At 36.8% G+C, this 12,902-nt stretch overlaps 1 protein-coding gene across 1 annotated transcript in view; it reads right to left on the reverse strand.

The window, feature by feature from the left end:
• The window catches only part of PDE6C (phosphodiesterase 6C), an 82,436-nt gene that overhangs the window by 15,012 nt on the left and 54,522 nt on the right, over nucleotides 1–12,902 (reverse strand). Inside the window, exons 16-18 of the mRNA XM_077124391.1 lie at nucleotides 9,726–9,826; nucleotides 7,864–7,971; nucleotides 7,715–7,778 (exon numbers count right to left, since the gene is read on the reverse strand). Of these exons, the coding sequence (XP_076980506.1) occupies nucleotides 7,715–7,778; nucleotides 7,864–7,971; nucleotides 9,726–9,826 (273 nt within the window). The remainder of the gene's footprint in view (nucleotides 1–7,714; nucleotides 7,779–7,863; nucleotides 7,972–9,725; nucleotides 9,827–12,902) is intronic.

Below are 12,902 nucleotides of genomic sequence, written 5' to 3' on the forward strand. Positions count from 1 at the left end.
AGATGAAATGGACGGGTTCCTGGAAAGACATGAACAACCAACTTTGACTCAAGAAGACATAGATGACCTCAACAAACCAATCACAAGTAAAGAAATTGAATTAGTCATTCAAAAGCTTCCTAAAAAGAAAAGTCCAGGACCAGATGGCTTCACATGTGAATTCTACCAAATGTTCCAGAAAGAATTAGTACCAATTCTTCTCAAACTCTTCAAAAAAATCGAAGTGGAGGGAAAACTGCCTAATTCATTCTATGAAGCCAACATCACCCTCATACCAAAACCAGGCAAAGGTATTACAAATAAAGAAAACTACAGACTAATCTCTCTAATGAATACAGATGCAAAAATCCTCAATAAAATTCTAGCAAATCGTATCCAACAACACATTAAAAGAATTATACATCATGACCAAGTAGGATTCATCCCAGGTATGCAAGGATGGTTCAACATAAGAAAATCAATTAATGTAATACACCATATCAACAAATCAAAGCAGAAAAATCACATGATCATCTCAATTGATGCAGAGAAGGCATTCGACAAGATTCAACATCCTTTCCTGTTGAAAACACTTCAAAAGATAGGAATACAAGGGAACTTCCTTAAAATGATAGAGGGAATATATGAAAAACCCACAGCTAATATCATCCTCAATGGGGAAAAATTGAAAACTTTCCCCCTAAGATCAGGAACAAGACAAGGATGTCCACTATCACCACTATTATTCAACATTGTGTTGGAGGTTCTAGCCAGAGCAATTAGACAAGAAAAAGAAATACAAGGCATCAAAATTGGAAAGGAAGAAGTAAAACTATCACTGTTTGCAGACGATATGATACTATACGTCGAAAACCCAGAAAAATCCACAACAAAACTACTAGAGCTAATAAATGAGTACAGCAAGGTAGCAGGTTACAAGATCAACATTCAAAAATCTGTAGCATTTCTATACACTAGTAATGAACAAGCTGAGGGGGAAATCAAGAAACGAATCCCATTTACAATTGCAACTAAAAGAATAAAATACCTAGGAATAAATTTAACTAAAGAGACAAAAAACCTATATAAAGAAAACTAAAAAAACTGCTAAAAGAAATCACAGAAGACCTAAATAGATGGAAGGGCATACCGTGTTCATGGACTGGAAGACTAAATATAGTTAAGATGTCAATCCTACCTAAATTGATTTACAGATTCAATGCAATACCAATCAAAATCCCAACAACTTATTTTTCAGAAATAGAAAAACCAATAAGCAAATTTATCTGGAAGGGCAGGGTGCCCCGAATTGCTAAAAACATCTTGAGGAAAAAAAACGAAGCTGGAGGTCTCACGCTGCCTGGCTTTAAGGCATATTATGAAGCCACAGTGGTCAAAACAGCATGGTATTGGCATAAAGATAGATATATCGACCAATGGAATCGAATAGAGTGCTCAGATATAGACCCTCTCATCTATGGACATTTGATCTTTTTTTTTTTTTTTTTTAAATTTTTTTATTAATCAAAAAAAAGAAAAGAAATTAACACAACATTTAGAAATCATTCCATTCTACAAATGCACTCAGTAATTCTTAGTATCATCACATAGATGTATGATCATCATTTCTTAGTACATTTGTATCGATTTAGGAAAAGAACTAGCAAAACAGCAGAAAAAGATATAGAATGTTAATATAGAGAAGAGAATTAAAATAATAATACTAATAATATATATGTGTATATATATATAAAGGAAAAAGAAAAAAACAAAAACAAAAGATACAAACACACAAACAAATAAACAAAAAACCATATTTCAGGTGCAACTTCATTCAGTGTTCCAACCTAGTTACATTACACTTAGGTATTATTGTGCTGTCCATTTTTGAGTTTTTGTATCTAGTCCTGTTGCACAGTCTGTATCCCTTCAGCTCCAATTACCCATTATCTTACCCTGTTTCTAACTCCTGCTGGTCTCTGTTACCAATGATATATTCCAAGCTGATTCTCGAATGTCGGTTCACATCAGTGGGACCTTACAGTATTTGTCCTTTAGTTTTGGGCTAGACTCACTCAGCATAATGTTCTCTAGGTCCATCCATGTTATTACATGCTTCATAAGTTTAGTCTGTCTTAAAGCTGCATAATATTCCATCGTAGGTATACGCCACAGTTTGTTTAGCCCCTCGTCTGTTGATGAACATTTTGGCTGTTTCCATCTCTTTGCAATTGTAGATAATGCTGCTATAAACACTGGTGTGCAAATGTCCGTCTGTGTCTTTGCCCTTAAGTCCTTTGAGTAGATACCTAGCAGTGGTATTCTGGGTCGTAATCCATTCTGCCATTCTATGTCTTTTGATTGGGAAATTCAGTCCATTAACTTTTAGTATTATTACTGTTTGGATAATATTTTCCTCTACCATTTTGGCTTTTGTATTATATATATCATATCTGATTTTCCTTCTTTCTACACTTTACTCCATACCTCTCTCTTCTGTTTTTTCATATCTGACTCTAGTGTTCCCTTTAGTATTTCTCGCAGAGCTGGTCTCTTGGTCACAAATTCTCTCAGTGACTTTTTGTCTATAAATGTTTTAATTTCTCCTTCATTTTTGAAGGAAAATTTTGCTGGATATAGGAGTCTTGGTTGGCAGTTTTTCTCTTTTAGTAATTTAAATATATCATCCCACTGTCTTCTAGCTTCCATGGTTTCTGCTGAGAAATCTACACATAGTCTTATTGGGTTTCCCTTGTATGTGACAGATTGTTTTTCTCTTGCTGCTTTCAAGATCCTCTCTTTCTCTTTGACCTCTGACATTCTAACTAGTAAGTGTCTTGGAGAACGCCTATTTGGGTCTATTCTCTTTGGGGTGTGCTGCACTTCTTGGATGTGCAAATTTAGGTCTTTCATAAGAGTTGGGAAATTTTCAGTGATAATTTCTTCCATTAGTTTTTCTCCTCCTTTTCCCTTCTCTTCTCCTTCTGGGACACCCACAACACGTATATTTGTGCGCTTCATATTGTCATTCAGTTCCCTGATCCCCTGCTCAAGTTTTTCCATTCTTTTCCCTATAGTTTCTGTTTCTTTTTGGAATTCAGATGTTCCATCCTCCAGTTCACTAATTGTAGCTTCTGTCTCTTTAGATCTACCATTGTAGGTATCCATTGTTTTTTCCATTTTTTCTTCTTTGTCCTTCACTCCCATAAGTTCTGTGATTTGTTTTTTCAGATTTTCTATTTCTTCTTTTTGTTCAGCCCATGTCTTCTTCATGTCCTCCCTCAATTTATTGATTTGGTTTTTGAAGAGTTTTTCCATTTCTGTTCGTATATTCAGCATTAGTTGTCTCAGCTCCTGTATCTCATTTGAACTATTGGTTTGTTCCTTTGACTGGGCCATATCTTCAATTTTCCGAGCGTCATCCATTATTTTCTGCTGGTGTCTGGGCATTTGATCAGATTTCCCTGGGTGTGGGACCCAGCTGGTTGAAAGCTTTTTCTGTGAAATCTCTGGGCTCTGTTTTTCTTTTCCTGCCCAGTAGGTGGCGCTCGTGGCGCTCGTCTGTCTGCACGGCAGTCGGCCCGGGAAACCGCGCGTGGAGGCGGGGGTCGCTGGCCGCTGCGGCTAGGGAGAGTGCCGGTCCTAATTGCCCAGCTGGCCCGAAACGCCAAGCATGACGGGAGGGCCCCGCTATCCAACGTTCCCAGTCAGACCGGGGAGCCACGTGCGTGGAGGGGACCCCAGTCGCCAGCCGCCCCGGCCGAGAAAACGCGCGCCCCTTGGGTATCTCACCGCAGCAGATTCTCCCTGCCCGTTCAGCTGTTCCAGAATGGGGTACGCTGTCTTTTTGGTCTCTGTCATGACTCCGGGAGCTGTTTCGTATTGTTTCTGTTTCTTTAGTTGCTTTTCTGGAGGAGGAACTAAGACCCGCGCGTCTTACTAAGCCGCCATCTTCTCCGGAAGTCCGACATTTGATCTTTGATAAGGCAGTCAAGCCAACTCACCTGGGACAGAGCAGTCTCTTCAATAAATGGTGCCTAGAGAACTGGATATCCATATGCAAAAGAATGAAAGAAGACCCATCTCTCACACCCTATACAAAAGTTAACTCAAAATGGATCAAAGATCTAAACATTAGGTCTAAGACCATAAAACAGTTAGAGGAAAATGTCGGGAGATATCTTATGGATCTTACAACTGGAGGCGGTTTTATGGACCTTAAACCTAAAGCAAGAGCACTGAAGAAGGAAATAAATAAATGGGAACTCCTCAAAATTAAACACTTTTGTGCATCAAAGAACTTCATCAAGAAAGTAGAAAGACAGCCTGTTTTTCTACTGGCTGACAGATGAAGCTGCATCTGAGCTATAGGTTTTTGTTTTGTTTTGTTTTGTTTTGTTTTGATTTTACTATTATTACTTTTATTTTTTTCTCTATATTAACATTCACAATGGGAGACAATATTTGAAAAAGGATATATCAGATAAAGGTCTAGTATCCAGAATTTATAAAGAGATTGTTCATCTCAACAACAAAAAGACAGCCAACCCAATTACAAAATGGGAAAAAGACTTGAACAGACACCTATCAGAAGAGGAAATACAAATGGCCAAAAGGCACATGAAGAGATGCTCAATGTCCCTGGCCATTAGAGAAATGCAAATCAAAACCACAATGAGATATCATCTCACACCCACCAGAATGGCCATTATCAACAAAACAGAAAATGACAAGTGCTGGAGAGGATGCGGAGAAAGAGGCACACTTATCCACTGTTGGTGGGAATGTCAAATGGTGCAACCACTGTGGAAGGCAGTTTGGCGGTTCCTCAAAAAGCTGAATATAGAATTGCCATACGACCCAGCAATACCATTGCTGGGAATATACTCAAAGGACTTAAGGGCAAAGACACAAACGGACATTTGCACACCAATGTTTATAGCAGCGTTATTTACAATTGCAAAGAGATGGAAACAGCCGAAATCTCCATCAACAGAAGAGTGGCTAAACAAACTGTGGTATATACATACGATGGAATACTATGCAGCTTTAAGACAGGATAAACTTATGAAGCATGTAATAACATGGATGGACCTAGAGAACATTATGCTGAGTGAGTCTAGCCAAAAACTAAAGGACAAATACTGTATGGTCCCACTGATGTGAACAGACATTCGAGAATAAATTTGGAATATGTCCTTGATAACAGAGTCCAGCAGGAGGTAGAAACAGGGTGAGATAATGGCCAATTGGAGTTGAAGGGATACAGACGGTGTAACAGGACTAGATACAAAAACTCAAAAATGGACAGCACAATAATACCTAATTGTAAAGTAATCATGTTAAAACACTGAATGAAGCTGCATCTGAGCCATAGGTTTTTGTTTTGTTTTGTTTTGTTTTGTTTTGATTTTACTATTATTACTTTTATTTTTTTCTCTATATTAACATTCTATATCTTTTTCGGTTATGTTGCTAGTTCTTCTAAACCAATGCATATGTACTAAGAAATGATGATCATGCATCTATGTGATGATGTTAAGAATTAATGATTGCATATGTAGAATGGTATGATCTCTAAATGTTGGGTTAATTTCTTTTTTTCCGTTAATTAAAAAAAAAAAAAAGAGAAGGGATAATTGGAGCTGAAGGGATACAGACTGTACAACGGGACTGGATATAAAAACTCAGAAATGGACAGCACAATACTACCCAATTGTAATGCAATTATGTTAAAACACTGAATGAAGCTGCATGTGAGGTATAGGTTTTTTGTTTTTGTTTTTATTTTTGTTTTTTTCTTTCTATTATTGTTTTAATTCTTATTCTGTTGTCTTTTTATTTCTTTTTCTAAATCGATGCAAATGTACTAAGAAATGATGAATATGCAACTATGTGATGTTATTAAGAATTACTGATTGTACATGTAGATTGGAATGATTTCTAATTGTTTTGTTAATTCTTTTTTTAATTAATAAAAAAAAAAGGAAAAAAAAAAAAAGGTGCATCCTCTGGACATTCCTGGGGTGTAAGAGCAGGCTTTGTATGATAAATCCATTCTAATATTCCAATCTCTCTAAGCCTCTGGATCCCCTCATCTACGTTATACCAGGGCAGTTCTGGCATTTCAACCTCAGGTAATGTTGGCCACCTTTTGGTCCATGTTTCAGCCAACCATCCAAACAAACTGTTAATGCTTTTTCTAACCCCTCGAGCTATAACATTGAATGCAGAATCTCTGCTTAGGGGGTCCATATCAATAAATTCAGCCTGATCCAGCCTTATATTCCTTCCACCATTATCCCACACCCTTAAAATCCATTGCCACACATATTCCCCTGAATTCTGTCTATATAAACTCACACAGTTCTTTTGGAGTATAACATACCTCCTCATGTATGATACTTTGTACCTCACTTTGGGGGCCTGTTGGGACTTTAGTCTAGTTATAGGTCTGGAAGAAATGAGGGGTGGTAGGGGTGGGTCATGAAAAGAATTAGAAGTATCTTCCAAGCCATTTGCTTCAGGGCATTCATTTGCAGTTTCATCTGGTGAAACAGGATTAATTACTCTAGGGCTAATCCCTTCAGGAGGAGGTTAGGTGGCCAACTCCCAAGGCAGACTGGAGGTGGGACAACTACATCCTCAGGGCAGACTATTGCAGGGTTATCTAGAGAAGATTCAGCATGGCCTAGGGTTTCAACCTCGCCCCCAACATCATTATCAATCCATATGTCACCATCCCATTTTTCAAGGTCCCACCGCTTTCCAATCAATGCCCTCACTTTAATGGCAGACACCATGCAAGATTGAGATTTTAGTTTATGTTGTAAAGTTGCAACTCTAACAATAAGATTCTGAATCTGATTTTCAGAGATCTCAAGTCTACGGCTACAGGAAAAAGATTTTCCTACAGGACACTCACAGAAATGTCTACATTTGTCAGATGGCATGTAAACTTCTTGTTTGAAGCCTTAAGCCCATCCCTTTCACTCATTAATGCATACAGTGTATCTAACAACAGCCAGGCAACATCTCTATACCTCCTATTTCTACAAAACTCCATTAAGGTGTGAAAAACATTATCCCCCAGAGTCCGGCTTCATACAAGCAAAGCAAAACAGAAAGGTGATATTTTGACTATCTCTTTTGCCAACTCATTTCATGTATTGGGAGTGTCATTCTGATTATGGGAATCAGAATCCTTAGTGCCTTTGATTCCAGTCAGAGTAGAAAACCATTCGTAAAAACCCATTTCTAAGATTCTGTTTCTTAAGAACCCTCCTGGTACCAAGTTGTATTAGTTAGGGTTCTCTAGAGAAACAGAATAAACAGGAAATAACTGTAAATATAAAATTTATAAAAGTCTCTCACATAACCGTGGGAACATAGGGTCCAAAATCTGCAGGGTAGGCTGTGAAGCTGACGATTCCGATGAAGGGTCTGATGAACTCCACAGGAGAGGCTTGCAGGCCAAAGCAAGAAGAGAGACTTTCTCTTCTGAATCCTCCTTAAAAGGCTTCCAGTGATTAGATTAAGCATCACTCATTGCAGAAGACATTCCCCTTGGCTGATTACAAATGGAATCAGCTGTGGATGTAGCTTATGTGCTCATGATTTAATTCTATGAAATGTCCTCATTGCAACAGATAGGCCAGCACTCGCCCAACCAGACAAACAGGTGCCACCACCTGGTATCTGGGAATAGGACAGAACAAAATGTAACTGGACCCACCTGACTTTGCACCTCCCAGGGCTTGGTTATAGCTGACAAGTCACATGCAGTCATCATCATTGCCCTTTGGAAAAAAACAAAAATTAAGATAAAAGTGAATACAAATAAGTTATTTTTTCCAAAAGAAGGATAAAATTCTGATTACCCACATGATAATCTCTTTTTTAGTGGGATCAGCGGTTATATATTTAATGGCCTCTTCTTCAGTTTCCATTTTTTCACAAGCATCAACAATTTTTTGAAACATCGTTCTCTTCCTAAAAAAGATACAATTGTGCAACAATTTTAGCATGTAAGCAGAGAGAAAAGGCATTTTAAATACATTCTTTTCCAATTTCATGTTGCTACTTTGCTTCTGGATGTTCACTGTGGTATAGTCTAAAGGAAAGGAAAAGGAGTGACTGCGTAACCTTAGTATGGAAGGGATTTAAGACACAAAAAGCACAATTGATAAAGAGGGAAAAACCTGATAAATTTGAATTCATTAAACCTGGAAGTTTCAAATGTCAAAAGCGACCATAGCATAAACAAAGATAAAAGGCCCCAGACTGTGCTGAGATAGAGCAACACATGTATCTAACAAAAGTTTAGAACCCAAAACATAACAAATGAAAAGATGCTCAGTCACACTGGTAATGAAGAAAACACAAATTTAAAGAACAATAATTTAAAAGCAGGTCACAAATTCCTGGCCCGTGTACTTCCCCCATGCCCCAAAATTCAACTAATGGTAGAATTACATTTAATTGCATGTAATAGGATAGTTACATGAAAAAAGAATGAAATTAACCCCAACCATAGAGCATAAAAAAAAAAAAGTTTACAGAAAGGTATGGACAGTATGATACTGTTTCTGGGAGATTTTAAAACACAATACTGTATAAAACAACAGAAAGGATGTATACATGTCAACATCAGAACAGTGAGCTCTGTGAGGGAAGAGGGGGGAGTGGCAGGGCCAGGTGGGTTTACGATGCTTCCTCTGCATCACTAATGTTTTGGTTATTCAAAAAGAGAGAGAGTGAGATCTGAGGCAAATATGGCAAAATGTTAACATTTGTTGCACTTGGATTATTGTTATTTGAACATCCATTTTATTATTCTCAGAAATTGTTTTCATGTTTGAAATATTTAACTGTTAATATTTTAATTAAGGATCAGAGAGGCACAAGTTAACAGTGCTCGTCCAGTATTTGAATTCTATGACTACCTCACTTTGTCCTAATTCATATTCACCAAACAACTTTTATAGTTCACCCACAAGAAAATGTGTTGGCCAGAAGCTTGGAGTATCCAATCTTCTTGGCAGCTACATTTTATTAGTGTAAATAGGCTGGCACTCTGCTGTACTAAGTCAGCTTTATGATTTTGGTTAACATGTGTCAGTATCCCCAAGGTTGTTCAAGTTCCCAGACTTTGACAGGATGAAATTTCTGAGGCTGTAATGCTAAATACCAGGTTCTGGACCATGGAAGTCACCAGGATAAAAACCCACAGTGTGAGGTTTCTTGACATCACTCTTCAGGTAATGCACAAACCTCGCTGCATATTCTTCAGTTCAAACTCTTTGGATAAAAAACTACTTACTGTTAGGGTGCATGGGTAGTTCAGAGGTTAGAATGCCTGCCTTCTGCACAGGAGACCTGGGTTCGATTCCCGGACCCCCCAAAAAACAAACAAAAAAACTACTTAATGTTAACAGCTTATTTTTAATTTTAATTTTTTTTTTTTTTTGTATGGGAAGGCACTGGAAATCAAACCTTGGTCTCTGGCATGGCAGGCAAGAATTCTGCCACTGTGCCACTATTGCCTGCTCAACAGCTTAAGTATGTTTCCAGATGTCTAATAAATTCAGTGCCAAGCAATTTGAGAGTATTCCACTGACAATCCAAAAGGAAAATGAATGTGCGCATGTGTATAAAAGAAATACCTTTAATGAAATAGATCATTTATGGAAGGTAGAACCATACAAAGTACAAGGAAATTCTGTAGAGGGGAGTTATCTACTTACTTGAAATATAAAGCCAGATCAGTTGCTATTATTGCAACTTCAAACAAATGAATGACTCTTTCAAGCTGACGTTGATTTAGGTTCTGGAAGATGTTTAAATTCTGTAAGATGAAAATTCACAATAGAGTGAAATCATTAATTTCCCTTTGATTCAAAATGAACAGACCAAGCCATGTGTTTGAGTTTGTTAAAGCTGCCAGGATGAAATATGCCAGAAGTGGAATGGCTCTTAAAAAGGGAATTACAAGTTTACAGTTCTAAGGCCTTAAAAATGACCAAACTAAGGCATCCAGGGAATGATACTGTGACACAAGTAAGGCCAATGTCTGTCACATGGGAAGGCATATGTCTGGCATCTGCTGGTCCTTGTTCCCAGTTCTTCGCTTCCAGCTTCTGATACCAGTGGTTTCCTCTCTAAGCATCTGCGGACCTTCAATTAGCTCCTCCCGGACACAACTCTGAGTTCTGGCTCGCTTAGTATCTCATGGGAAGGCACATGGTGACGTTGGCTGAGTTCCATATCTAGGCATTTCTGCCAGCTGAAGTAACTGTTCTCCAAGAGTCTGCATCTGAGGTTTCTCCAAAATGTTTCCCCTTTTAAGGGAAATTAATCGAGAGCCACATTGAATGGGTGGAGTCACATCTCTATCTAATAAAAGGCCACCCCCACAATTGGTTGTGTCACATCTTCATGGAAGTAATGGAACTGAAAAATCACACCTACAACTGGATGTGTCACATTACCATGGAAACAATTCAATCAAAGCTTCTCACCCTAATCAATAGGTCTGGCCTATTGTGGCCCCACAAGACTGGATCAGGATTAAAAATGCCTTTTCTGGAGGTACATAATAGTTTCAAACCAGCACACCATGCCTCACAAGATAATCAAACATCATTCTATTACAGAGAGACGAAAAACTAGGTGTTTCTCTGAACACTTTTTTCTTTCGATATTATGCATAGACTCATATAGGAGAAAAAATGCAATCCCATGTTATTCTTAAAATATTTTCTTGCAATTATATTTTACAAAGATAGCTAGCCCTTTCTTCAACAAGTTTCTAGAAATGTTCTAGAACATTTCTTAATGTTCTAGAAAACGAGAGTATAAAGCTGGCAGTGGTTTTTTAAAAGTCTGATAATCCAAACAGGCCATTCCAGACATACAGTCCACAAGGACAGATGTGTCATGTTTGCTAATAAAGAAATACAGAAAAATTCCATTGGAAAGAAAAAGGGGACAATCTATTAATCTATGTGGAGATAGAGATAGAGACAGAATAATGTAAAAAGAAAACTGGGCTGAATATCAAATAATAGCGATCTGTTACATAGAGCTTACTGTTCACCAGGCAGTGTTCTGAGCACCTCATGAGTGCTTATACTTATTTATTTTTATTTCAGAGTTTCTAAAATTTACAAATTCTGTACCCATCAAGCAATGATTTCTGCTTTTTCCCTCCATCCATCTCCCAATAACCTCTAATCTACTTTCTGTCTCAATGATTTTGCTCTTTCTAAATATTTCTAGAAAGTGGAATCATACAGTATTTATCCTTATATGCCTTGCTTATTTCCCTCAGCATAATATTTTAAAGGTTCATCTATGTTGCAGCATGTATCAGAACTACATTCCTTTTTATGGCTGAGTAACATTCCCTGTATTATGTATTACATTTTGTTTATCCATTCACCTGTTGGTGAACAACTGAGTTGTTTCCGCATTTTAGCTGTTGTGAATACCGTTGCTATGAAAATCTGTGTGCAAGTATCTGTTTGAAATTTTCTTTGGAAATGAAATTGAATTACCAGATCATATAGTAATGCTATATTTAACTTTTTGAGGAATCACCATACTGTTTTCCACAGTGACTACACCATTTTACTTTCCCATCAATTGGAACGATTTCTCCACATCCTCTCCAACACCTATTTTTCTTTTTTAAAAATAATATCCATCCTTGTTGATATAAGATTGTATTTCATGTGGCTTTGATTTACATTTCTCTGGTGGCCAATGATGTTGAGTATCTTTTAATGTGCTTATAGCGTTTGTATAATTTTTTTTAAATGTCTGTTCAATTTCTTCGCCTATTTTTTTTAACTGGGCTATTTGCCTTTTTGTTGTTGAGTTATCAGATTTCTTTATATATTCTGATAGTAAATCCTTATCAGATATATTATTTGCAAATATTTTCTCCCACCCTATAGGTTGTTTTTTCTCTTTTTGATAATGTCCTCTGATGCACAAAAGTTTTTAATTTTGACGAAGTTGAATTTATCTATTGTTTATTTTTTGCTTGTGCATTTGGTTTCATTTCTAAGAATCTATTGCTGAATCCAGTGTCATGAAGATTTGCCTGTATTTTATCTTCTAAGAGTTTTATGGTTTTAGGTCTTATGTTTAGGTCCTTGATCCATTTTGAGTTTATTTTTGTATATGGTGTGAGGTAAGAGTCTAACTTTATTCTTTTGCATGTGGAAATTCAGTTTTATGAATTCTGTTTTTATTTTTTTTAAATTTTTATTCATAAAATAACATACAAACACATACATTCTTAACATACATACATTCCAAACATGGTGTACAATCAATGGCTCACAATGTCATCTCATAGTTGTATATTCATCACCTTGATCATTTTTTAGAACATTTGCATCACTCCAGAGAAAAGAAATAACAAGAAAAAACTCATACATATCATACCTCTTACCCCTCGCTCTCATTGACCACTAGTATTTCCATCTACCCAATATATATATATAGCATATAAGGTTTTTTTTGCATATTCATCACTTCTTAGAACATTTGCATTAATTCAGAAAAAGAAATAAAAAGACAATAGAAAAAGAAATAAAACGAACACAGGAAAGAAAAAAAAGAAAAGATTATACCTACCATACCCCTTACCCCTCATTTTCATTGATCACTAGCATTTCAAGCTAAATTTATTTTAGCATTTGTTCCCCCTATTATTTATTTTTATTCTATATGTTCTACTCATTTGTTGACAAGGTAGATAAAAGGAGCATCAGACACAAGGATTTCACAATCACACAGTAACATTGTGACAGCTATATCATCATTCAATTATCCTCAAGAATTTATGAATTCTCTTTTAATCCTTACAACAGACCACAGCACAGAGAGGTTAAGTAACTTGTTCAAGGTTA

The sequence above is a fragment of the Tamandua tetradactyla genome, chromosome 13 (genome assembly GCF_023851605.1).
Source record: "Tamandua tetradactyla isolate mTamTet1 chromosome 13, mTamTet1.pri, whole genome shotgun sequence".
NCBI classification, from domain to species: domain Eukaryota; kingdom Metazoa; phylum Chordata; class Mammalia; order Pilosa; family Myrmecophagidae; genus Tamandua; species Tamandua tetradactyla.